At 34.9% G+C, this 27,242-nt stretch overlaps 1 protein-coding gene across 4 annotated transcripts in view; it reads right to left on the reverse strand.

The window, feature by feature from the left end:
* TP53BP1 (tumor protein p53 binding protein 1) overlaps positions 1 to 27,242 on the reverse strand; it is a 179,864-nt gene that overhangs the window by 85,251 nt on the left and 67,371 nt on the right. For all 4 annotated transcript variants that reach the window (XM_078151368.1, XM_021009175.2, XM_021009174.2 and 1 more), the window contains exons 8-12: positions 26,178 to 26,344; positions 23,364 to 23,487; positions 22,751 to 22,845; positions 9,940 to 10,139; positions 5,607 to 7,056 (exon numbers count right to left, since the gene is read on the reverse strand). In XM_078151368.1, coding sequence (XP_078007494.1) covers positions 5,607 to 7,056; positions 9,940 to 10,139; positions 22,751 to 22,845; positions 23,364 to 23,487; positions 26,178 to 26,344 — 2,036 coding nt within the window. The remainder of the gene's footprint in view (positions 1 to 5,606; positions 7,057 to 9,939; positions 10,140 to 22,750; positions 22,846 to 23,363; positions 23,488 to 26,177; positions 26,345 to 27,242) is intronic.

Raw genomic sequence — 27,242 nt, forward strand, 5'->3', positions numbered from 1 at the left:
ATAAATTTACTCTCTAAAAGGATCCACTAGCCAAGGAAATAAAGTGTTTGCTGGCTCAGGCAATTTCTGGGCTCTTTTGGCCTCCTTGTTATGGTGATTGTTTTTCATCAGTTAAACTTCTCTAAGAAATAGTGAATAATCAGAGACAACATATTTACTTTTACCAATATCCCATAAACAATAAACAGGCTGGGTAAAAGCTGTTGTAATAGCACAAAATGCTGTCATCTCATCTTTATTTTTTTTCTAACTTAATGTTAAATTTAACCTCTAAAACTGGTCATAAATTTTAACCAGCTTTTGATCCGACAGCAGATTCTAAATAATAATCATTTCCAATCTCCTAAGATATGGTCAACTTCACATCTTTATGTAATGTTGTTCAGTGTTCAACACGTCCAGGTGAAAAGAACACTGTAACTAATAAGAGATTACTAATTCACCAAAGTATAACTAGATTATGAAAGTGTTTTAAGTGTCTTGAAAGGAAGCTATTACCATATGAATACAATGTGTTCTTAATTCAAAAGCTATCAAATTTTCATCCCAAATATCATGGAGTAAAAGAAGCATTTCAACCTTAAACTTTCTTGAATTTATGTAGGATATGTACAATTTAGGTTAGGGGGAAAAAAGCTGTTTACAAACTTCTCTAAAAACTAACAATTTGAATGTAGGATTTTTTTCCCTAAATTTTCTCAGATGATTGTTACCTTTTAGTTACTTTAGTCTGTTTAATTTACATTTATAAAAAAAAAATTTTTTTTGCCCTCTTAATTAACACACAACATCCACATGTGCAGGCAAAAAAAAATCCTAAGTAGGCAAGCCTTACAAACCTTAAAAAACAAACCTTCCTTCTGAAATGATATGGACTTTTATGTGAGCCATTTCTTTTGTCTTTTAAGCAAATAACTGGAATTTTTCTTTGGATACTACATTTACAATGCTGTAATTCTGAGGATAAATCTTTGGTATCTTTTCCTTATTTAAATCAACCTTGAGGTTACTTAGATTATTCATTTGTGTAAGTGTGTAATGTAGTGTGTAAAGTAGTAGTACTTCCTTTGTTGGTCTAAATTTATATCCTTTAAGGGCTGTCCTTTATTTCTAGTATTACACTGAGATTCTAAATAATCTAAAATTATTTATTAGAAATTATTTCAAGTTCACCTTTGTTGTTGTTTGGTTGTTTCAGTCTTATCTGACACACTGTGACCCCATTTGGAGTTTTCTTAGCAAAGATACTAGAGTATTTTGCCATTTCCTTTTCCAGTTCATTTTACAGATGAGGAAATGTAGGCAAGCAGCATTAAGTGACTTGCCCAGGGTCACTCAGCTAGTACGTATCAGAGGCCACATTTGAACTCAGATCTTCCTAACTCAGGCCCAGCACTCTATTCACTACAGCACCTAGCTGCCCTCTGCAAGTTCATCTTATCCACAGTCTTAACATTTTTGCATATTTCAATAAAAACTAGACTTCTCAGCCTTCATTTTTCCTAACTAAAGAACTGAACAGATCAATGAACTGGGAATGCAACAACAACAACAAAAAACATAGAAAACAAAAAATTTAAATACCACATAGACATTCTGAAAACCAAATAAATTCCAACAAAACTGAAAGCAAACTAAGGAAATATAATTTTTACTAGGTTATTCTCACATAACTAAAAGACTCCTATATTCCCTTAATCATTTTCACTGCTCTTCTCTGGACACTGTTCAGTATTATTTGTCTATTGAAAAGCTGCAACCAGAGAGTTCCAAATAGTATTAAAAGAGTAGGATAAGATTGTTTATTTTGTTTCTAAATAATCTTCCTAATGATGTTCAACATTTTGTTCTTTTTGACTAGAGTAGCTAACACATTGCTAGCACATCACAATATCCTAGTTATATAAAAGTCATAAAATCAGAGACTTGATGATTTGTAAGGAATCTCAAAAGTCAACTAGTTCAACCCTTATCCAAAGCATAAACCTAATCTATATGTAATATTCCCAAAAAATAATCATCAAGTCTATCAAGGCTCTATTTTAGATTTCCATTGACCAGGAGCTCAGTAACCTATCCCACCACAGCCCATTCCATTTTGACCATGATTTGTTAGTCTAATTTTTGAAAGCTTTCATTTTGAGCCTAAATCCACCTCCATGTAATTTACACCCACTGGAAATTCCATTCTATCCAGTCTTGCTCTTTGTGGCTATGAACCAAATCTAATCTCTCTTCCTCTACAATAAGATAATGCTTTAAATAGTTGAGAACAGCTATGTTGCTGTCCTATCCCACCAAGTTCTCTCTTCTTTAGGATAAATATCCTAGTTCTTTCAACTAATCCCTAGGGTCAATCTCCCCTAAAAGACTTTTACTCTTCTGTTCTCCAAATTAAAACAATCCCAATTTCCTTAATTTCTCACAAAACTTTTCAACTCTTTGTTTGGCTTTACTGTTCTAATTTGAACTCTTTAAAACTTCATGTTTCTCTCAATATTCAATCCCCAAACTAAGCACAGTTCAATAAACCTCATTCTTAAAAGACTTCATTAAGAATTTGTGATAATTCTGAAAAGGGATGCACAAAAGCTTTTCTACGAAGAAAAGGTTTGCTAAAGCAGATCAATATTAAAAAAAATAAGCTCATAAGGAAAATGCTTAAACTACTTAAAAGAACTTTTATTAAGCATCTTCAAGTACTTTACAAACTGTGATTTTAAAAAAACTGAACATAGAAGACCTAACATTTTTTAGCCTAACCACTGAAATTCAAATTACTATACTTATGTAATACAACCACACTTCTTTTAATATATATCTATCACAGTCAACAAACATGTATGAAGCACCTACTATGTGCCAGTTATAGCGTTAAAAACCGGGAAGACAAAAAAAAGAAAAAAATCCCAACTCTCAAAGAGCTCACACTGTAACGGGGGAAACAACATGCAAACACTATGTACAAACAGTATATATACAAAACATGTTAGAGACTATCAAGAGAGGGAAGACACTAGCATTAAAAGGGATGTGGAAAGGCTTTTTAGGGAAGGTACAATTTTAGCTGGGACTTGAAGAAAGGCAGGAGGGTCAAGAGATTTAGATGAGGAAGAATAAAATTCCAAGCATGGGAGACAGTCAATAAAAATACCCTGAGTGGAAAGATGGAGTGTCTTACAAGAGGAACAGCAAGGAGGCCAGTAAGGTGAATACATAAGGGACTGTACCAGGGTGGTGCCAATGTCAAAAAGGGAGCATTTATAAGAGATATTGCAAAGGTAGAATCAATAAGACTTGGCAACTGATGGAATATGATGGGGTTAGGAGGAAAAGGGAAAGTAGGAGTAGAGAATGACACCCACATCAGGAATCAAAGTAAATGGGAGGACAGTGGTGCTCCTCAGGGTAGTATGTAAGTTAGAAAAGTGGAGGCTTTGGGGAAAAGATAACGAGTTCAATTCTGGACATACTGAGTTTAAGATGTCTACAGAACATGCAGTTTGAGATGACCAAGATACGTCAACAGAAAGGTGAGGGCTGAAGAAGTAGATCTGGAAATCACCAGTACAGAGATGATAACTGAATTCATTGGAGTTGAAAAAAATCACCAAGCAAAATAGTATAAAGGAAGAAGGGAGGAGGGCTCAGGGCACAGCCTTGGGTGACAACACCCATAGTTAGTGGGTATGATCTGGATGAAGATACTGCAAAGGAGATAAAGAAAGATTAGAACAGGGAGAGACCTGAAGCAGGCAGACAAACCAGCAGGCTTTTGTTATAGTCTAAGCATGAAATGATAATGAAGGCCTGCACCGGGGCAGTGGCAGTATCAGAAGAGAGAATGGGACATATTCAAGGGATATTGCAAAGATGATAACAAACTTGGCAACAGACTGGATATGGGGAGTGAGAGATAGAAAAGAGTCCAAGACTACTCCCAGGTTTCAAGTCTGAAGGGCTGGGAAGATTGTGGTGCTCTCAATAGTAATAGGGAAGGTAGGAGGAGGCTTAGAGGGAAAGAAAGTGAGTTCTGTTTTGGACATGCTGAGTTTAAGATATCTACTGTACATCTAGTTTAAAGTGTTTAAAAAGCAATTGAAAATGCAAGAACAGAAGTCATCAGAGAAGTCAGGGTAGGATAGGTAGATCTGAGAATCATCAACATAGAGGTGATAATTAAAACCACGGGAGCTGACGAGATGACCAAGAGAAGTAACATAGTACAATAAGAGAAAGGGCCCAGGACAGACCTCTGCAGGACACCTACAATGAGATAATGTACCATAGATGAGGATCCAGTAAAGGAGAATGAGGAGAAGTCTAACAGGTAACAGGAAAACCATTAAGAGAATAGTGTTAAAAAAAAACCTAAGAAGAAGAAAACATTAAGGAGAAAAGGGTGATGTGTCAAATACTGCAGAAAGAGATCAAGAAAGATGCAGACTGAGAAAAGACCATGAGATTTCACAATTCATTCAAAACAGTAACTCAGTATCCCTTACCATAACTAGTCTAAATTCATTAAATTATACTCTTAAAAAAGACCCTATTTATGTAATTAATATCATGGAAATGTTGCCCAGACACTGAATCTACCTTTAGGCATTCTAGAATTGGCTTCACAGAAACATTATATTGCCAATTCTTTGTCCCTTACAAATATTATTTTTCCAATTACACTCTCTCACATAGCACTGCATTAATGTTTATACCTCAAGGATCCATGATTTTATTGGTAAAGATACTCCATCCATCCTCACAGACTGCAACCCTTAACAGATGATCCTTTAGTGGAAAAGGAAAAGATAAACACTTAGCAGCCAACCTTTCAGAGATAAGCCACTGCATCACCAGGCTCATACTGGAAGCCTTTTTCACATGGAATGACCTGCCAGAGCTTATAATCCCACTAATATAACCTTTGAAAAATTAAGAATTCCTCAGCACCATGAAGACACATGAAAGTAGTATACCCTTATTCGCAGTCTCTCTGTACTATACAACACAGTTTGAAATAATTTATAATTCTGAAATGGATCCCAGAGAAGTATGGAGAGTACATCATAATAAATCTTTCAAGTCTTAATTTCTAAGATTCATATATATGTTAAATCATACTTGGAAACTTGGTCTAATACTCCTAAAGGGAAAACAACCATTAGCAAATTATTTAATTAGGGACCTATTTGTAGTTCTACTATGAAGAACAATTAAATGAACATTTATTACTTCTAAATAACTCAACTGAAAACATAATATGGCTATGCTCCCTAACCAACTCTTACAATTTCTCCCCCTAAAATAAAAGCAAGGCAAGTACAATTTACACTTCTTTGTGAAATTCAAGCACCTTTATGACTACAAGGCAGACAGGATGATAATCAGTAAAGAAGACCTCAGGTTCAAACAAATTATCGTGGTTGATAATTTGCTTATTGTTATTCCCTGTTTATTAATATTTGTCCAACTTTAGCATTTAGCTCCAATAATAACCTTCAGCCCTCTGTACTCCTATCTCTCAAAAATCAATTCTGGTTAAGCTTCCCAATCCATCAGCTGAATGAGCCAAACAGTTCACATTTATATCTATGAATTGCACTCACCATTGGAGCTTTCACAGGGGCTCTGTGGACTGTGGTCAGCTGCTTTCTCAAGCTGCTGGGCCTTTGCTTCACTTCCAGACTCCTCTACAGTATCCATTTGTGAATGTTTTATTAACAAATTGTCTGCTTTCTCTGGAGACTGTGGCTGCTGCTCCTCCTGTTCAGTTCTCAGTATATCATCTACTCTTTCTAAAGAAATTGGAGATTGCTGAGGGTTCTCCTCTTCAATCAGTGATTTCAGATCCCTTTCAGATTCTTGGCTCTTCTCTCCCTTAGCATCTAGACTGTTCTTAGCACATGATTCTATTCCTGGATCAACATCCACACAAGAATGGGTAACTTCATGTCCCGCTCCTCCCACAACAGGTTGAGAGGGAACGTCAGCTGGGGACTCATCTTTTGTGACTTTCTCTTCTATAATGACACCACAGCCTTCTGAAGGGGCCTCCTCCCAAGCCTCTTGGTCCTTCTGTTCTAATTCTTCATCATACATTTGCAGTTTTTTTGGAGAATCATTGCCACTAACACTGGTATTAACTTCCATAGCTTCTTGGCACTCTTGATCTGGGATTTTCTCTTGAAGGCATAATCCTGGTGACTGAGTCTGAGTCAGACAGAGATGGACTGGGCTACTCTCCCTGTTTTCTTTCTCTTCTTTCTGTTCATCCTCTTGACTTTCACAAGGGGTTTCAGGAATTTCTTCAACCTCAGAAACTGAAGACCTCTCCTCTGTGTGACATTCTTTAGCCTCCATAGAGACCTCCTGATCTAATGCATTTAAGTGAGCTTCAGATGGAAGAGCCTCAGACGGAAAAGCCTCAGATGGAAGAGCCTCAGACGGAACAGCCTCAGATGCAAGAGCCTCAGATGGAAGAGCCTCAGATGGAAGAGACTCAGACAGAACAGCCTCAGACGGAAGAGCCTCAGACGGAAGAGCCTCAGAAAGAAGTGCTTGGCTTTCTGAATCACATGTGAAACCAACACAAACATGCTCCATCTCTTCTCTGGTTTTGCATTCAGTGGCTGAAATGATGGTTTCATCTGTAGTTTTTATATCATCTTCTTCCGTCTTTTTACAATTTTCATTCAACTCTTCTTGACTGTCTTTTGTTTGGCTCACTGGTATACTAGAATCTTCTGTGGGACAAACTTTAGATTCCAGAGTCTGAGATACAGGTTGAGTGTCTTCAATCTGTGTGTTTTTACCATCTTCATCAATTTGCTGAGAGGTCAAACTCTCCATCTTTGTAGACTGACTACAATCACTTGCAGAAAGCATCAACTTACAAGATTCTCCCGTCAGTGACTGTCCAAGATCCTCAGTGGGATTCTCTTCCTCATTCTGTGAAGTCTTGGAGCACTCCACTGTGAGAGAGGAATTGCATCTATCTTCAGTATTCTTTTCATCATTTGGTCCCTGCTCCAAACTTGGAGATGGAATAAAAATGTCCTAAGGAAAGAAAATGAAATAAACATTATCACTTTTTCTTCACATTCACATTGCTTTGTTCACCTATAATTCACATCAGAAATCCACATCTCTTTTGTTCAAACTAGGAAGCACTTAGCCCATGATCACTGGGTTAAAAGAAATGTGTCTAGAAAAAAATCCCAGATTTTTATATTATCAGCCTTTTTCTCAAAACAAAAAGCTACTTCTTCCTCTGGCTCCTCTGGCCAAATCACAGACATGAGAAAAACAGAATGCACATAAGATATTTTTGAAGATAACAGACTTCTCCTTTTGAAGGAAGAGTAAACATTTAAATATTTGACTACATATGCTTACAGTTCCAATATAGTGTCAAACAGCTAATTAGGCACTTTAAAAATGATGACGATGAAGAAATCAGCACAAACTTGTGCAAACTTTACTGAAGGACTCTATCTTAGGAAGAGCATTGACAGTGAAACACAGAAAATACATAACTACTTAAACACAGAGTAAACTGTTCAGTTAAGATATACTTTTCCCAAGTTTTCATTCTTTCACAAAGGAGCAATGTAACCATCTTGTTTCCCATATTATGGCAGGAGATGAATGTCATTAAGCTGATTAAAACTCAAATTTAGTACAGATATTGATTCTAAAAGATTTTCCTTTCGTTGTGCCATTCTGAATTTGAATTCTGAAAAGTCATATGCCAAGCTGGGGAGATATGAATGTGCTATTATTTTAAAATTATGACATCCAATTAGGAATCAAATAAGATTACAAGATAGTTCATATATTACAATATCATGCTATATTTCAGTGCCTTGAATATTTTTTTTTTGCTGTATTGGGAAATATACAGCTAGGTCCCTAATACTATGAATAATAAATCCACTAAAGTATTTGCATTATTTGAATTTGTACTGCATGTTTCCACTGAGCTAGAATCAATAACCATATTTTACATAATTATAACTTTGAATAGTACAAATGCAAATACATGCAACCATCTAAGGGATTTCATTATTTGCACTAATTGGGACCTGGTTATATAGGTCACATATCTGAACCTACCCTAGAGCAACACCTTTTTTCCCCCTTTTTTGTGAGGAAATCCGGGTTAAATGACTTGCCCAGGGTTACACAGCTAGTAAGTGTCGAGCATCTGAGACCGCATTTGAATTCAGGTCCTCCTGACTCTAGAGTCACTGCACCACCTAGATGCCCCTTTAAATAGACATTTTTAACAACTACTTTTAAAATACGTTCCTCATTTGCCTCCACCTCGTCAAAATATGCCTCATACTCTCCAAAATAAAATCTCACAACCTTATAAAAGAACATAGAAATATATCCCATTTTAATATTAATAACTGGAACAGAAAAAACAGTTAGCAAAATAAAGTTACAAATGAGTAGTTCCAAAAGAATGCTAAAATTCTACAAGTGGAAATTACAATATACTGCTCTGACGACAACATAGCCCAGAGATGTGGCTTAGTGAAGCAAACAAAACTTCTAATAAAAATAGGGACCAGCAAAAGAGATATGTAAATACTAAATTCCTTTCAAACTTCAGGAAATAAACGTATGGCATACAAAATTCCTGTGATGACAATCTACTCATTTAATCCATAAACTGAGAATTTCTGTATTAGCAACATTTCAAACAGAGTAGAATTTAATGAGTTCTGGATTTCAAAACAAGTGCTGGCCAGGGAAGGCCATTCCATCCCTTGTTCATTTCTGGTCTTCATGATCCCAGGGTGCAACATCAGTGCTATAGCACATACTTTAGCTGAACATCAGAAGGACTGTGGATGGGGAATAATTGTGGGTTGCAAAAGAATACCCAGGATTAAGTCTATGTGAGTCAACATCCAGGGTCAACTTCAATCCAGACCAGCCAAGATCCAAATCAACAACAATCACATAGTCCAAACTGTCCTTAAGAGTCAGTCCAATGAGCACTTATTAGAGCTAGCCACATTTTACTTTCCTTTGTCAACAAATTAATATGTATGTTAATCACAAATAATGCACCAAAGTCAATATTTATATTACCAAAAATTTTCAACATCTCCAAAAGAGAAACAAAAGTACAGTTAATAATATACTTTATTTGTATAGTACTGCACAATTTACAAAGCACTTTTGCAAAAAGCAGTGCAAAATAACTATTATCCTAATTTCACTTCTCTATAACTATCTTTTATAATCAGAATTCAAGTGATGTTGATTCAGTAGCCTGAGCTACATAAGGAAAGAAAAAACACGTTAATGAGAAAAAAAAAGTTGGCTTTTTAATTGGTAACAAAATTAATTCTGCAGATACTGAAAAATATATACTTTAACTCAACAATTCTATTTCTATGTAGTTTTGTGCTTTCATTTTTCCACTGTTAATGGTCTGCACAAGACGAAATCCTTTCAATGAAATACACCTCTTTATGTACTTTCTAATAGCAGAGCTAGAGTTTTTTTTATGTGCTGTCCCATTCTTGATATTTCTTGATTGCTAATTTAAATGTAAAGTCTTACTATAACATCTGCAAACTAAAATGCATGAAATACCAAGAACAGAGGTTCTCCTAGCAACACTAAAATAACTCTTTCATAGGGCTGTGAGAGAATAAGCACTTAGATTGAACAGATTCATACAGTCACTTAGACTAAATTGAGAACCTTCATTTTTATATTTCATGACTTAAAGTACTAAAATTTAAAAGTTGCACCAATTAAGGTATTGGAACGTTTGTGTTTATCTCTGTGAAAATATGCATATAACTTCATGCACATATCTTATTTTCCCCACCCCAACCACCAGGCAGCATGATAATCTGAAAAAGACCCACACAGTGAAATAAATGGGAGTAAGCAGCTCCTATAAATACTTACATGAGAAAAGTCAGGCTGTGATGGGACAGGAAGTGGCTCAGAGGTGAAGAGGGGTGTACTCTGTGATACAGGTGTTGAGGCTTGAGGAAGCACTGTTGGTTCAGGGGGAGGATTTTCTACCTCCATTGCTTCTTCTTCCAGGGAGTTCTTTAGAACATCTTCTTCCTCCTCAGGCATTACTGACATGTCCATTGGCTCATCTGATTTTTAAAAATGAAAATATGTTGCAAAAGAGTCAGTCACCAACCAGCGTAATTCTTATTATGCCACTCCAGGTTTAAGACAGGAGCCACACATCCTGTTGATATGCTGTGTCAAAGCATATAAAAGAAAAACTTAAAACACTCCTTGTGCCCAAATTTCATGGAACTCAGACTGTGGGGTATTTATTATTTGTACTGTGAGAGCAAGCCAAAAAGTTAGAGGGGAAATGATTGGTATTTGCCCCAAAATGAAAAAATATATATTCCTAAAAGAATTTAGATGGAAACTAAATGAGTATTAATTCAAAGTAAACTGCTCCCTTGTGCAAACAAAACAATTAAGTGAATTTTAATGAAGGCATTTCCAGTTGAGGGCAATATTTTGCCTAAGAAAGCACCTCTTAATAGTACTCTACTTGTACAACTATATGAACTGCCAAACATTTTGAAGAATGGCAAATAAGTTCACCATTCTTCAAAGTGGACACCTGTATACCATTTGCTGAAACAAATTATGATGACAGAAGAAATACAGACATAAAAATAAATATCACATGATACCGAAATGTGCCTGTTGCTGGTCTATTAGCATTAGCCAGTGTTCCACGTCACTGAGATACACATAGCACTAATTGTCAGACTCATTACAAAGAAGAGAGGCCATTCTGCCCTTGCGTCTAGCATGATGCCTGTCTTGATCAAAAAGAGAACTGAACTAGAGCTAAACAACCACATTTGACATTTACTTAAATATTCACTTCACTCTAACTTCTTCTTCTCCATAATCAGTCTTCTTCAAGAAATGACCATTATTTATCCTAGTTGCTGCCTAATCTGTACTGCTCTAGAATTTTACTCTTGTTAATCCAATTACATACATGTCTCTTCCAAAATTTACCCTTGCTAAACCAGCTTTGCTATGATATTAAATCCCAATGAAATGCTGAGTCACCCTAGATTCAAACCAATAAGCATTAAGTAACTACCACATACAAGTTACTATACCAGCCATCCAGAATAAAAAGACAGTAGTGACAGAATTTCAGGGCTGGAAGGGACCACAGAGGCTATATACTCCAATCCATACCTCTACAGAATTCCCACAACATCCTCAAATGATCATCCAATTTTCACTTGAAAACCCATACTTAGGGGGAAGCTCAGAAGATCCTGAAGTAGCCCATTACATTTTTAGAAGGCTTTTAAGGAAAAGATTTTTTTTTCTCTCAAACTTTTTTTTAAACTTTACTACAGTAATTTATTTTGATTTATCAACAATCACTTCCATAAGCTTTTGAGTTTTAAATTTTTCCCCCTCCCTCCTCAAGATGATGTGCAATCTGATATAGGCTATACATACACATTCTTATTAAACATATTTTCACATTAGTGATGTTGTAAGTAAGAATTAGAACCAATAGGAAGAACCACCAGAAAGAAGAAACAAAACACGAAAGAAGGAAAAAAATAGCAAATAGCAAGCTTTGATCTGCATTCAAACTCCATAGTTCTTTCTTTGGATGTGGATAGCATTTTCCATCATGAGGCCTTTGGAAATGTCTTAGGTCCTTACATTCCTTAGAAGGGTTAAGTCTATCAATATTAGTCATCGCACAAAGTGGCTATTACTGTGTACAACGTTCTCTTGGTTCTGCTCACTTCACTCAGGATCAGACCATACAAGTCTTTCCAGGTTTTTCTGAAGTCTGCCTGCTCATCATTTCTTATAGCACAATAGTATTCCATTACATTCATATAACCCAGCTTGTTCAGCCATTCCCCAATTGATGGGCATCCCCTCAATTTCCAATTCTTTGCCACCACAAAAAGAGCTGCTATGAATATTTTTGTACATGTGGGTCCTTTTCCCACCTGTATGATCTCTTTGGGATATAGCCCTAGAAGTGATATTTCTGGGTCAAAGGGTAGGCACATTTTTATAGCTCTTTGGACTTAGTTCCAAATTGCTCTCCAAAATGGCTGGATCATTCCACAATCCACCAACAATGCATTAGTGAGGAAAAGATATTTTAAAGCACCAAGGTAGAAGCTATTGTATTTACCAGACCTCAAACTATACTATGAAGCAATAATCATCAAAACAATTAAAAGAAACCAAAAAATATATATATTAAATAAATAAGCAGGAACAGGAAGCAATTGAAAACAGTAGCCATGTGTTTATGATAAATTCAAGAACATAAATCAGGTGCTAGATGAAGGACTCCTTATCTGACAAGAAGTCCTGGGAAAACCACAAAACAGTGTGGCAAAAATTAAGTTTAGAACAACATTTTATACCATATGCTGATATAAGCTCAAAATGGGCATGAACCCTAAATATAAAAGGTTATATGCTTTTTTAAAAAAACCAGAAGAGAATGGAAGGAGGAAAGTTTCACAGCTATAATTAGGGGAAATGAAGAGGGGGGATTTCTTAGCCAAGCAAAGGATGGAGGAAAACATAAAAGACAAAACAGACAATTTCAATTACAGAAAATCAAAAAGATTTTGCATAGGACCAAAAGATAAGATGTTAAAGACCTGAAGAGAACTTTAGAAAAATTAGAAATGACAAGCTTTTAGCAATTAATGAATTGGAACAGAAAGTAATTTACATACTTCTAAGCTGTGCATAGAACTTTTCCCAAAACTGACCATGTGTTAAGGGATGAAGACCTCAACAAAAATGTAAAAAAGCAGATTACTACAAAGATAATTTACAGATATCAGTAAAAGTTATATTCAATATAGGTCCCTTAAAGAAAGAATTTACAAATAACTGCAGACCAAATAAAATAATTTTAGAGAACCGGTGGGTCAAAGAACAAATTATAAAAATGATGGAAAATTTTATCAAATAAAATGATAATACACACAAATCTATAGGATACAGTAATAGCAGTTCTGAGGGAAAATTTTGTATCTCTAAACATTTCTATTAACAAAAGAAAGAACAAATCAATGAATTGGGCATGCAATTTAAAAAATTTCAACCACAAATCAAAAATCCTAAGCTAAATGACAATGCAGGGATTCTGAAAATTAAAGAGATTAATAAAGCTGAAAGCAAAAAGGCCACTGAATTGATAATTTAAATTAGGAGTCCCCCTCAAAAAAAATTAAAACTAAAAAATAGTTGGCTAACCTAATTTTAAAAATAGAGGAAAATCAAGTTGTTCGTAACAAAAATTAAAAAAGAGAACTTACAAATGAAGAGGAAATAAATTATTAAAAACTATTTTGTTCAATTATATGCTAACAAAACTTATAACTCATAGAAAATCAATGAATACTTACAAAAATATAAAATACCCAGATTATTTATTATTTAGGTAACACAAAATCTGAAAAAGAAACTGAACAAGCTATAAACTCCCGAAGGAAAAATCGTCCATAAAGATTTTCAAATGAATTCTACCAAACATTCTAAAATCATTAATTTCAACACTATAAAAACTGATTGCAGTAAGAAAAGAAGCCACCCTTCCAATCTTGATACAAACATGGTCTTGATACCAAAAACAGAGAGAGACAAAGCAGAAAAAAAAAATGCAAACTAATATCCCCAATAAACACGGACAAAAAATTTTTTTAATTAACACATAAGTAAACTACAACATATCAGAAAGACCAAGCTGGGATTAAACAAGGAATGCAGGAGTGATTTAACATAAGGAAGACTACAAATATAACAAACCATGTTAATATAATAAAACATACACAATTACCTCAATTGATGTGAAAAAGGTTTTTGACAAAAGTCAACACTCATTTCTATTGAAAACTTTAGAAACAAATGGATAAATGAATAAATGGATCTTTCCTTTATATAGTAAACAGCATTTATCTAAATCCAAGAGCAAACATTATATGTAAGGGAGGAAAATGAAGCCTTCCCAATAAGACTGGGGAGAAAGCAAAGATACCCATTATCAACATTATTTAACATAGTGCTAACTATAGCAATAAGACAAGAAAAAGAATGTGAAAGAATAAACACAGGTAAACAAGAAAGAAAACTATCATTTTTGAAGATAAAATGATACATTTAGAAAAGCATAGAGAGTAAACTAAAAAATCAATAGTTAATAACTTCAGCAAAGTTGTAAGACATAAGATAAATCCATATAAATCATAAGCATTTCTATTTATTACCAAAAAAAAAATAAAGTAAAATAAAGAACCAATAAGAGCTAAAAAGAGAAATTCCATTCAAAATCACTATAGGAGCTATAAAATACTTGAGAGTGTATGTTCCAAGATTCAACCAGGGACTGACTATATGAATCTAACTACAAAACACCCTTTTGCAGAAATAAAGGCAGATCTATATAATCAGCCAAAAAAATATATATATATATATATCTATGTGTGTGTGTATATTTATATATATATATACATATATATGTATATATATGTATATATAAACTGCACATGGGTACATGAAGCCAATATAATAAAAATGCGAACATTAACTAAATTAATTTTTATTTAGTCCCATACCAAACTACCAAATGATTATTTTATAAAAAAAAAAAATTTATCTGCAGAAAAAATTGGTCAAGAATCTCAAAAGAAATATGGAGGGGGGAGGGGAGGGAAAAGAAGTAAGGAAGTGGACTTAGCTGTAACAGATCTCAAATTCTACTCTAAAGCAGTAATCATCACATCAATGATCCTGGGAGAAAAGAGAGGTTGATCAGTAGAACAGACTAGGTACACAACATAAAAGTAAACAAACACAATAGCATATTTCAGTTTAAGGAAAGGCCTTGCTATTTGATAAAAACTGCTGGAAGGACTGGATAGGAGTCAGGCAAAAAATTAGATTTTTATCAATACTTCATATCTTTTACCAAATTAAGCTCCAAATGGATACATAAGATATAAAAAATCATATTAAAAACAAATTAGAGGGGCAGCTAGGTGGCGCTGTGGATAGAGCACCAGCTCGAGTCAGGAGGACCTGAGTTCAAATCCAACCTCAGACACTAACACTCACTAGCTGTGTGACTGCGCAAGTCACTTAACCCCAACTGCCTCACCAAAAAAAAAAAATTAGAAGAATAATGGAAAAAATTACCTTTCCTACCTATAGAATGGAAAAGCGTTCATAAATAAAAAAGTGGTAGAAATGATCACACAAGGTTAAGTGCGAAGTTTTGATTATATAAAATTAAAATTTTTTTGCATAACAAATCTGATATAGCAAAAGTTACAAGGGAAAACAGGAAACTGGGGGGGAGGGGGGAACCTTTGCTACAAGTGTCACTGATGAAGGCGGCATTTCCAAAATAGTTAAGGAAGTAGTTTAAATCTATAAGACTAACAGCCACTCACTAATTAATACATGGTTAAAAAACAAGAAGCAATTTTCAGAGGAAGAAATCTAGGTTACCAACAATCATAATAATTAAAGAAATGCAAATTAAAACAAGTCTGAGATCCTATACCATACCTAGATTGGCAAACATAACAGTTACAAGAGGAAAATGACAGATGTTAGAAAAACTGTGGGAAAACAGAAATGCGAATGCGCTATTGGTAGAGTTACAAATTCTAATCATTCTAAAAAGCAATTTGGAACTATGTCTAGAATATTACCAAACTCTGAATACCTTTCAACCTAGCTATACCACTACCACATAGGCCTATACCCCCAAAGAAATCAAAGAAAAAGAAAAGGGATCTCTATATGCACAAAGATATTTATAGCAGCTCTGTTCATGGTAGCCAAAAACTGGAAACTAAAGGGATGTCCTCTAATTGGGGAACAGCTCAACAAATTGTGGTATATAAATGTAATGACTATTACTGGTCCTAAGAAATGATGAAATGGACAGTTTCAGAGGAAATTGGGAATGCCTTTATGAATAATGCAGAGTGAAGCAAATACAACTAGGAGAATAATACATATGATGATAAGGACATTTTTTTTTTGCTTTTTTTTTTGGTGAGGCAATTGGGGTTAAGTGACTTGCCTAGAGGGTCATACAGCTAGTTAAGTGTCAAGTGTCTGAGGTCAGCTTTGAACTCAGGTCCTCCTGACTCCAAGGCCAGACCTCTGATAAGGACATTATATAGAAGAGCAGCTTTGAAAGACTCTGATCAATACAATGATAAACCACAAATCCAAAAGAATGAAGATGAAACATTACACTCACCTCTTAACTGAGAGGTGAGAAACTTGAGATACAGAGGAAAACATTCATTTTTGGACACAGTTAACACGGGAATTTGTTTTGCTGTACTAAGTAGATATGTATTGAAGAATCTGTTATTTTTTTGTAACGTGTTTAATTGGGGGGAGAGCATTTTGGGTTGCAGGAAAGATAGTAGGGACAAAAAGGCTTTGCATGAACAAAATCAAAAAGGATAGAATAAAGAGGGAAACTATCAAGCAGGAAAAATATTTGTATCAAATGTTACAAGAAAAAGTCTCATATCATTCTTACAAATATATATGCAACTGACACAAATATATAACCAAGAGCCATCTCCCAATAGATAAGTGGTCAAAGGATATGAACAGACATTCCTCAAAAGAAAAATTGCAAATTAAAACTAACCATATGAAAAGATGCTCCAAATTACTAATATTAAGAGAAATATTAAATGAAACAATTCTGAGGTTTTACCTCACACCCTGAAATTGGAAAATATGACAAAAAAATACAAAAAGGCAATATAAAAAGGATATAGAAAGACAGGCTCACTAGTATATCATTGGTAGACCATGAACCGATCTAATTGCCCTAGATATCAATTTGATATCACACCAGAAAAGTGACAAAACTGTTTATAGCCTCTGACCCAGCAATCCCATTACTAGACATACAACGAAAGAAGGTCAAAAATATAAACAAAGATCCATTATATACCAAAATTTCATAGCAGCTCTCTTTGTGACAGCAAAGACTAGAAATAAAATGACTGTCCATTAATTGGGAATGGCTGAAAAGACTTTACGAATATAACTGTAATATTATATACAGTAAGAAATGGCAAATGGAATTTACAGAAACCCAAAAGATTTAGAGTAAATATAAGCAGAACCAAAAGAATAACTACATTAACTACAATAAAAATAAAAAGATCACTAAAATAAGGCAAATTAAGTGAAAAAAATGGCACCAGAGGACATAAAGGAAACAGTTCCTTTCTCACTACAGAGAGGCCAAAGCAGAATGTTACATACAGTACCAGATATAGTAACTTTATTGGGTGTTTTTGCATAATTGTTTTTAGAATTTAATCTAGAGGAAGGAAGTGTGGTGGGAATTTTCAGAAATGGCTGACATAAAGACAAAAGACATGAATAAAATTTATTTTAAAAAATAAAATACAAAGAGGTCCCAAAACCAAAAGTAAAAGAGAGTTTTTGAGAGGTCTTTTTCATCCTTTTCTTAAAAAATAATACAAAATCTCAGCAATGCAATGATCTAAAACAATTCCAAAAGACTCATGATGGAAAATGCTATCTACATCCAGAGAAAGAACTATAGAGTCTGAATGCAAATTGAAGCATAATATTTTGTCTTTTTTGTGTGTGTTTTTTCTTTCTCATGGTTATTCTCTTTGATTGAGATACTTCTTTACAATATGACTAATGTGGAAATATGTTTAATATGACTGTACAAGTACAGTTTATATCAGACTGCATGCCATCTTAAGGAGGAGGTAGGGGAGGGAAAGGGAAAAATTTAGAACTCAATCTTATAAAAGTGAATGGTGAAAACTAAAAATAAATAAATTTTTTAAAAATAATATTATTACTATAAAATCTAGAGAGGATTCTATTAGATCCCTTACAAGTCCTTTTTCAAATACTGCGCAAACAAGTAACACATAATTGGTGCCACAAATTTTGGAACAAAGTCTACCATTACCCACTTCATAGTGATATAGAGGCTATAGCCAGAGACTTAGTAGGAATGTATGCTGAGGGGTAAGAGGGTAAAAGGAAGTAATAAAGGAAGGGGAGAACACTGTACTAATATTTTTCTGATAAAATTTCAGAGAAGGAAGCAACTAAAATGAGTTTTAAAGGAAAACGAAGATTCTGAAAAGTAGAGACAGTACTAAGCATATTCCAAGAATAGGGTAAACTTGTTCAAATAAATGCCAGGCAGGTGATGGGATGTGAAGTCTGGGAAATTGTTTCTCTTCCCTACCCTCCCGAACCAAGAGTACCTTTCCTCGCATTTCAACTTAGTGCTCCAGAGAACAGGAACTGAAATGTAGCCTATGTGACAGTATTGTCACTATATATTGTAGAGCATTTTCTTTTTTTGTCTTTATTATCATTTAAAAAAGTATCAAATTATATATAAATTCTATACACAAATTTATCAAATTTCGTATCCTATGTATATGAAGCATTGTTCAGGTCCTACATGAAGAAAGCCATATTGACACAATTATACACTAAGACAGATAATGACACAGATAAACAGAAAAAGCGATTAAGTATCAATAAAAAATACACAAACACCAAATGAATACATTTTAAATGCTATCAATTCTTGACTGAACACACAATATGGAAAGCAGTGGTTTAGATGTTCCAAAATTAATTTACAACTACACATTCAGAATAAAAGAAAAAAAACAAACTAGGAAAAAAAATCTTTGTGGTAGATATTTCCAATATGAGACAGGTATTATAATGTAGTGGGAAGGGTATTAAAGTTGGAATCAAAAGAAGACCTGGATTCAAATCATGCCTCTGATGTTTTATATATAACTTCGGATAAATCACTTAACTTCTCTGAGTCTCATTGCACTCATTTTTAAATGGGGAGGATATCTATAATACATACTATAGGCAAAGCACTACATAAAGGTCAATAATTATGATAAAAGTCTTAAATTTAAAAGCAATAAAGAATACACAAACATTTTTTAAACTTAAGAGCCACATTTCCATGGGTAATTGATCAAAAAACAGAAACATGCAGTACTTGAAATAATTAAAATTATCAATAACTATATGACTGTTCAAACTCTTAAAAAATAAGAGAAATGCAAATTAAAACAAATGAAAGACCACTGAACCACTCAACTGCAAAAGACAATTAAACTATACAACTCAATCCTGGTGGGGCTGTAGAAAAAACATTTTCTTACACCACTTGTCAAGTCATGAATTACAGCAATTTTTCTGAAAAGGATATGGAATTATACAATAAGAGCTATAAAGCTGTTAATACCCTCTGACCCAATGATTCCTCTACCAGGCCTATATGCTAAGGATGTTATTAAATGGAGAGGAAAGACCTCTCTAAACAAAAACATTCCAAGTAGCAATATTTGTAAACAGCTAAAAACTGGAAAGAACCCACAACTGAAGCATGGCCGAACAAACTGTAGTATATGAATTAGAATGGAATATTATCCCATGATAACAACTGAAATTTTTATATAATACTTTAGAATTTTCTATGCACTTCCTATCCTAACTCATTTAAGCCTCACAACAACCCTGTTAAGTGGTTAGTTACTACAATTACCATCCCAATTTTATGGATGAAGAAACTGAAGCTCAAGGAGTTTAAGTGACCTGCCCATCATCACCCAGCCAGCAACTGCTTCAGGCGACATCTGAACCCAAGTCCAGGACTCTGTCCGCTATCCCATGATATGAGAAATGACAACTACCAAGACTACAAAGAAATATGAGGAAATAAACTAGTGCTAGAAGACAGAAAAATGAAAGCAAGATATACACAAGTTTGCAAAGTTATAAATAAAAAGTATAGCAGCAACAAAATCTAGAAAAACACCCAAGAAAGAAAAAAAGTCAGAAGGAAATAAGACTTTTCTTGAAATTATAAATAACAAAAGTCTAAGATTTAATGTACAAAGTTTTTTTAAAATTCTTGCTTGTGTAAATTATATCTTGATTTGTTGATGGTTAAGTTTACAATTTTTTAAAAAACATTTTAAAAAAAGAATGCCTAGCATAGTTCTAACATTAGCCTCATACCTAAAGAAGGGGCCATGGAATCAAATCCTGAATTTAAAGTTAGGATACCTGGTTTCAAAATCCCCGCAATTCAATTAAATTCAACAAGCATTTATTAAGCACATATTATGGGCCAGGCACTATGCTAACCTCTGGGGCTACAAGGAAAAAACGAAATCATCATGGAGCTTACATTTTACTAGGGTAAAACAACATGTACAAAGGTGAATAAACACAAAACATACACAAATAAACACAAAGTAATTTTGGCTGTGGGACCGGAATAACTGGGGAAGAAATCATGACAGGCTTTTTAGAAGAGGTGGCATTACCCAGAAGCCATTAAAGTGATTAGGGTTCAAAGAGGCAGGGAGGAAGAAAAGCATTCTAGTTATGGAAGAGACAGCCTCCGCAAAGGCTTTGAGACAAGAAACTTAATGTTGCAGATGAGGAATGAGAAGTAGGCCAGTTTGGCTGAAATAAAGAGTAAGTAAAGAGAAGTACAGTGTAATCAATCTGGAAAGGGGTTTAAATGCCAGAGGAGCAACATGGAGCCACTGAAGCTCACTGAACGGGGAAATTACACGGTCAGGCCTATGCTTTAGGAATATTGATTTAGTGGCTATATGGAAGATGGATTGAAGAGGGGAAATATTAGATGAAGGAAGATTAATTATACAGCTATTGCAGTACAGACAAACAACTGTGAAAGACTTAGGGACTCTGATCAAGACAATGGAACCAACCATAGTTCTAGAGGACTCATGACGAACCACACAAACCACCTCCACAAAGATGACAGACTCAGAGCACAGAGTGAAGCATTATTTTTTAATGACATAGATAGTGCAGGAATTTGTTTTGCTTGACTATACATGTCTGTAATGGTTTTGTTTTTCTTGCTTTCTCAATGAACTGGGAAGTAGAGATAAAAAACAGAATTCAGAATTCAAAATAAAACTGAGTTAAAAAATTTTTTAAAGACTACTGTAATAGTCAAAGCATGAAGTGATGAAGGTAATGATCAGTAAATCACAGTTGCTGTTGTCTAAGTAGAGAGAACGAATAGACATGAGAAATGATGTGGAAGTAGAATCAATCAGATTTGGCAAATGAGTTGATAGAGGATGGGGTTGGGAGAGTGACGAGTCAAGGATAACTATTAGTAAATCTCTCAAATGAAATAGAGAAGTCAGAAAGAATGGGTTTACGAGAAAAGATAATAAGATCTGTTTGAGACATGTTGAGCTTGAGATGAACATGAGGCATCCAGTGGAACTGTCTAGAAGGCAGCTGGAGCCAGAATGGAGCTCAGGAGAGAGATGAGGACCACGCAGATTTAGGAGTCATTTGCATAAAAATGATAACTGAACTGATGGAAGCTGACAACCATCAAGAAAACAAAGAAATGGACCCTGGAAAGAGCCTGGGCAAATCACTTGACCTTTCTGAGCTTCAGGTTCCTCACATGTGAAATGAGGTTGGCCTATACTATCTCTTAGGTCCCTTCTAGCTCTACAATAAAAGAAATAATTTATCAATGAGGTAACTCATTAAGTAAGGCACTTTGTAAAATTTAAAGCACTATATAAATGTTAACTATTATTATTATCAAATCCTATAATTCTAAGGTGAAGGTGAAAGGTGAAAATCCTACCTTCTAATTTATCAGAAGAAAACTTGTGGAGGTGGTGGGATTTCAGGAGCAATTTGAATGCTAGAAGGGTAGGAGCTTGGCAAGATGTTGGGCTTAGAGAAGGAAATGAAATAATAGTATGAGACAGAAAGAAACAAAAGCTTTTGCTCATGAGAAACAGTAAAACAAGCCAGGGCAGTAAAGGAAAATAAAGAAAATCAGGATAGCACAGTGTAACCTAGTGAAAGACCTTAAACACTGAGGAGGAAAGACCTCAAAAACTGTAGTCCTAATGAATAAAAATATTCAGAGTCACTCTTAAGTCTTCAAGGATGGTAATGAATTAATCAAGAAGTCCTTCTACTTTCTCTGGATGACCCTTTTGCAAAACAAGATAATCCTAATAGCAGTATTAAGATCCCAAAGAAGTCAAGAAGAACACTTCTTGTGTAATATATTCACATATCTGTGAATATGGTATACCTGTGGTAGTAAGCTTAGCTTGGTTTTATTATCTTAAAATTTTAATTTTAATGATTTTTATTTAAATTTTAATTATTTCTAAAACTACAGTTATTTTTAATTTTAATTATTTTTCAAACTAAGTTTTTTCATCCAGTTCATGTTTCATTTTAATAATGTAGACTATCAGAAGAACGATGAGTGCTAGAAAGGCAAAGAACTGAAGTAAGCACTGCAAGTAGGTCATGTCCCCGATAGATGAATTTATTTTGTACATACATATAAATGTACATTTTGTCTCCCTGAATTGCATGTAAGCTCCTTGAGGGCAGGGTATGTTTCATTTTTATCTGTGTAGTCCTAATGCCTGACAAAAAACCTGGCTTAAAGATCTGTTGACTGATAGAATGAATATGAATTAAACTGTAGCCTCCTGGCAGCTACATGGAAATTTAAAAACTCTAGCACTGCAAAGGTTTACATCCCTTTTTTTAATCTAAAACTATTTTGGGATAAAAGTACGTAAATAAAAGTTCTCACCTTTTACTTCTTCTTGCTCTGTTGGACTGCTAGGGACAATAAAAGGGGTAGGTTGGAAAGCATCTGGTGAAGGAGCAACAACATCTGGTGAACTCCTATATACAGAAAGTTAACAAGTTACTTTATTAACAATCATAGTTTTTTTTTCCTAACAGCACAAACACCTAACCTGAAGCAAACAACACTGAGAATACTCTTAGCATGGTAATTCTTTCCCATTTCAAACATTTCAGAAGACATAATAAACAAACAGGAATGTAAGCAAGAGAGAGTAAGTGACCTAGACATAAAGACACTAGACCTGAAAAGCACAAACTACTGCTAAAATGTCTATTTACCAACTAAGAATGTGAAGCTTTTGTTCAAAGAATTAGAAAACGCTGTAGATGTTTATAAAAACTCTTCTTTGTCTTTATACTATTATGAGGGTGAAAATGAATAAAAGATTCCCATTCAGCAGGTACGATCTCTGGATTCACACAAACACTAGCAATACCCTCAAATGGGAAGGCAGACTTTAAACTTTTTTAAGTATGTAAAAGGATGCTAACCTTTTCTCACCATTGACCCTCACGCATGGGTTTCCCCATCAAGACAATTTCCGACTACTTACGTAGTGGCACTCTCCTGCATAAGAGAACCTTGGCCAGAGAGATGCAGAAGTTTCAAAGTGGTAGCTGGTGTGGAAGCCAACGAATACCCATCTTCCATGTTTGGAGCAGGGCAAGTATCAGGAGCTAGGCAGGAAAAGGAAAGATACCTAGTTAAGTTTCTCAGACAAACAGAACTGAAATTTCAGAAGGCCACTCTTAGTGCTGTGAAAAATAATAATAATTCTGATTTCTAATTTATGTTCCTTATGGCAGGAATTATTTTAACGGCTAAAGCATAATATGATTGCGATAGAGTAATACTGTGCTACAAGAAATGATGAGGGTGATGTTTCAAGCATGAGAAGACCTACATGAACTGATACAGGCTGAAGTGAGAAGAACCAGAAGATCATTGTACACAGTAATATTGTAATTGCAATATTGTAATGATGATAAATTGTGAAAGATATAGCTACTCTGATCAATACTTTCTTCATTTTTCATGCCCCTTTTTTTTTGCACAATATGACTGATACAGAAATGTTTTGCAAGATTTCACATGTATAACTGATATCATATTGCTTGCCTTCTCAATGAATTTGGGTGGGTGGTATGAGAGGAAAGGAGAGAATTTATAACTCAAAATTCTAAAAAATAATTTTTTTTAAAAACTAAAGTATAAACATTGCAATCCCAATATAACACAAGACTAGGCATGATATTAAAAACACATATATATTAATAAAGGTCTCTTGACAAAGAATCAAAGAGAGACGAGGATAAATTTTCTCTAACCTTCAACTCAGGGTCTCTTGGCTTAGGGGAAGAGAGAGCAAAATTTCTACCTTTGGTCCTACTGTTTTTGGTTTCTTCTGTTTCCGATACAAAGTAGCAACAGATTTGTAGCAGCCACACACACTCTTTCTAAAAACTACCCTTAGGATAGAAACATACTTAGTCCCTATTACAGATGAGAAATTTTAAAGCATTATAATATCCCAGGTGTGAGACCTCTATTAGTAAATGTAAATAAAAGAGATGCAGCACACCTAATCCTCTTGCCCTAAATTCACTTTTATCACTGTGAGAAATTGACCCATCATGCTTCAATGTTTCAGAAAGGAAGAGCCCAACATTTGCCACTTAATTACCTCACAGGGCTGCTGCAAAGATAAATTAAAGAACTACAAAGCATTTTTAGACTGCTATATTACCCTAAATTATTTATTTGCCTTCAGAGTAACTAAGCCACTTTGTCCAAAACAAAATGGAGTTTTCAACTGGCAAGCATACGAAGACCCTTATATAACTGCTTCAAATCACATTTTAGAAGCCATGAATTTGGAGTTAAAGGACCTGGGTTCAAGCCACTTAATGTGTCTCAGCTTCAGTTTCATCATCTATAAAATAAAGAGGATAAAATAAAGTGGTTGGACTAAATAAAACTCGAAGATTCCTTCCACCTCTAAAGTTAGGATCCTATGATCTTTTCTCTTCCAGACTTGAAAATCTGCTGGGACAGTAAACTATAAAACTTTGGCAGTGGTGATGTCAACAAAAAGAACTGCAGCCTTTTCTTCCCCTTTTTTTAAGTTATCAGAGGACTAATGTGAGACATGAAATGACACTAGAAACTTCAGAAACCAAAATGTGTATGTAAATCCACTATCCTAAATTTTTAGAGAGCTAGCAAGGGCACTAAATTCAGTTAATTCTTGAGAAGCTTCTTGATAACATGTACAGACAGCTACTGTGGGATTTATAACCAGACATCAGTCTTATCTCCCACAGCATAGATTTACTCAAAAGAGGCTGGTTGACTATTGCTGCTACACACCAGGTTCTCAAATGCCTTCTGCTCCATATTTAGGTATGAGGACACATAAAGAATAGTCTTTGTATAATCAGAAACCCTCTTTTCATTTCACCTCAGATCACTGAGAGACCACTGAGTTGAAAGTAAAGTGATTCACTGAGCCAACCACCATGGAATTCAGAACTCAAGCAACTGATACTTTGCACAGTTACCGACAATCTCAGTTCTGACACTTTCTTAAAACTAAACGTCAGGGCAGCAAGGTGGCACAGTGGATACAGCACCAACCCTGGACTCAAGAGGACCTGAGTTGAAATCCAGTCTCAAGACACTTAACACTTACTAGCTGTATGACCCTGGGCAAGTCACTTAACCCCACTACCTAGCCAAAAAAACTAAACCTCAATTTCCTTCAATGTCGAATGTTGTTATGGTGATAATATTAGAACAAGTAGACTGCCTAAATAAGTGCTTATATACACATGTATATTATACAGATACCCATAAACAGTATATCAAGTGCCATAAAAATTAACAGTAATAATTATCTAGAAAGTCCTCAATGTTTAGCTAAGAAAACACTTTCTTTCAGAATGATTTTTCTTGAATCAAAGTCTCTTTAACAAATATTCCCAATCTAATCTACAACTCCTTTAAAATCAGTGTTTCTCCCATCTTGTATCAGTATCTCTACTGAAAATGATATAGTATTAGCACAGAAATACTATAAGCGTGTATCTTGAGGAAAATGTAAGCAAACACACAAAGGGATCTGTGATTTTGTCTTCATGGGCAACTTCCAGTATAGGAAATCTCTCCCCCAACAATTCATCTGTGATTTGGTAGGTAAGTCACAGGGAGTCAATTGAGACAGGCAGAGAGTTACCTGACTTATCCAGGTTCATATAGCTATTATGTGTCAATAAGGAGTTGAGTTAAGATGTTCAGGCCTCCAAACCTAGTACTCTCTCCCCTGTACCACCCTGCCTTAAAAATAAGGGAAAGGTACTAAGCATACCTGTTCTACTACTCTGCTCAAACATGTCTTCCTGGGTTGACAAAATCTCAGACTCAGGTGATTTCTGAACTTGCAATTCACCTTCCAGCAGTTCCTGGGCAGAAAGTTGGATCTTGGCTTCCATATAGGTAAGAGGTATTTGTGGAATAGAAGGCATATTCTCTGACCTGCAAAATTCAGATCAATAAAATAATTTCTAAATTCAAATATTTCAACTTTTTATTAAAACATCCAAGTAAAAAAAAATGTTAATTCCTAGACATGTAAACAATATATTCCCTATAAGGAGTATAGCTCCTCTTAAAGCTGCATTTACTAGAGCCTCTGCCTGGACCTGGGATTTCACTGGTAAAGGGAGCTTTCAGGGAGGAAATTCCCTCTACCAATGCAGATGGGTAGCTGTTCTAACATCTAATAGTCTTAGAGAAACTTCCTAGGATACTGGGAGTTAAGTGACTTGCCCAGTCATACAGACAGTACGGATCTGAGGCAAGACTTGAAGGATTTTATCCACTTCACCAAGCTGTTTTTTAACTACTAGCATACAAGTAGATGAAAACATTAAAATGCTTCTACAGAGGGCAACAGTTCACCTGGAGAAAGCCTACATCACCCACCTGGCCCTAGTTTCGACACCTTTCATACAATCTCTCATAGGACAGCTTAATTAGGAAATCTCCGTTCACCTCTGCTGGCTACTGTCATATTTTATGTATAGTTTCGTCTGGGAGAAAAGATCACTTACCATTACGTTTGCTGTTAAACAGAGATGGGACAAGCATTCCACATCTGTATTACAGTGACAACAATTTGCAACTGTGATCCCAGAAGTGTCCTTTTCTCTTCTCTGACTTACACTCTGACAGGGCTTTCTTCTGCTCTCACAAATTCAATCATCATCTACACACAACGAACTCAGAAAGCAAAAATTCTGTCCTCGCCATTCTTCTGTACTCCAGCCCTGCACTGCCAACAGCCCACTACACATCCCTGTCTGGCTCGGCATCCCACTGGCATCTCAAACTCAACAGATCCAAAACTGAATTTCCCCTATTTCTTTTAATG

The sequence above is a fragment of the Phascolarctos cinereus genome, unplaced genomic scaffold (genome assembly GCF_003287225.1).
Source record: "Phascolarctos cinereus isolate Bilbo 61053 unplaced genomic scaffold, phaCin_HiC Scaffold_3;HRSCAF=262, whole genome shotgun sequence".
Taxonomy (NCBI): Eukaryota; Metazoa; Chordata; class Mammalia; order Diprotodontia; family Phascolarctidae; genus Phascolarctos; species Phascolarctos cinereus.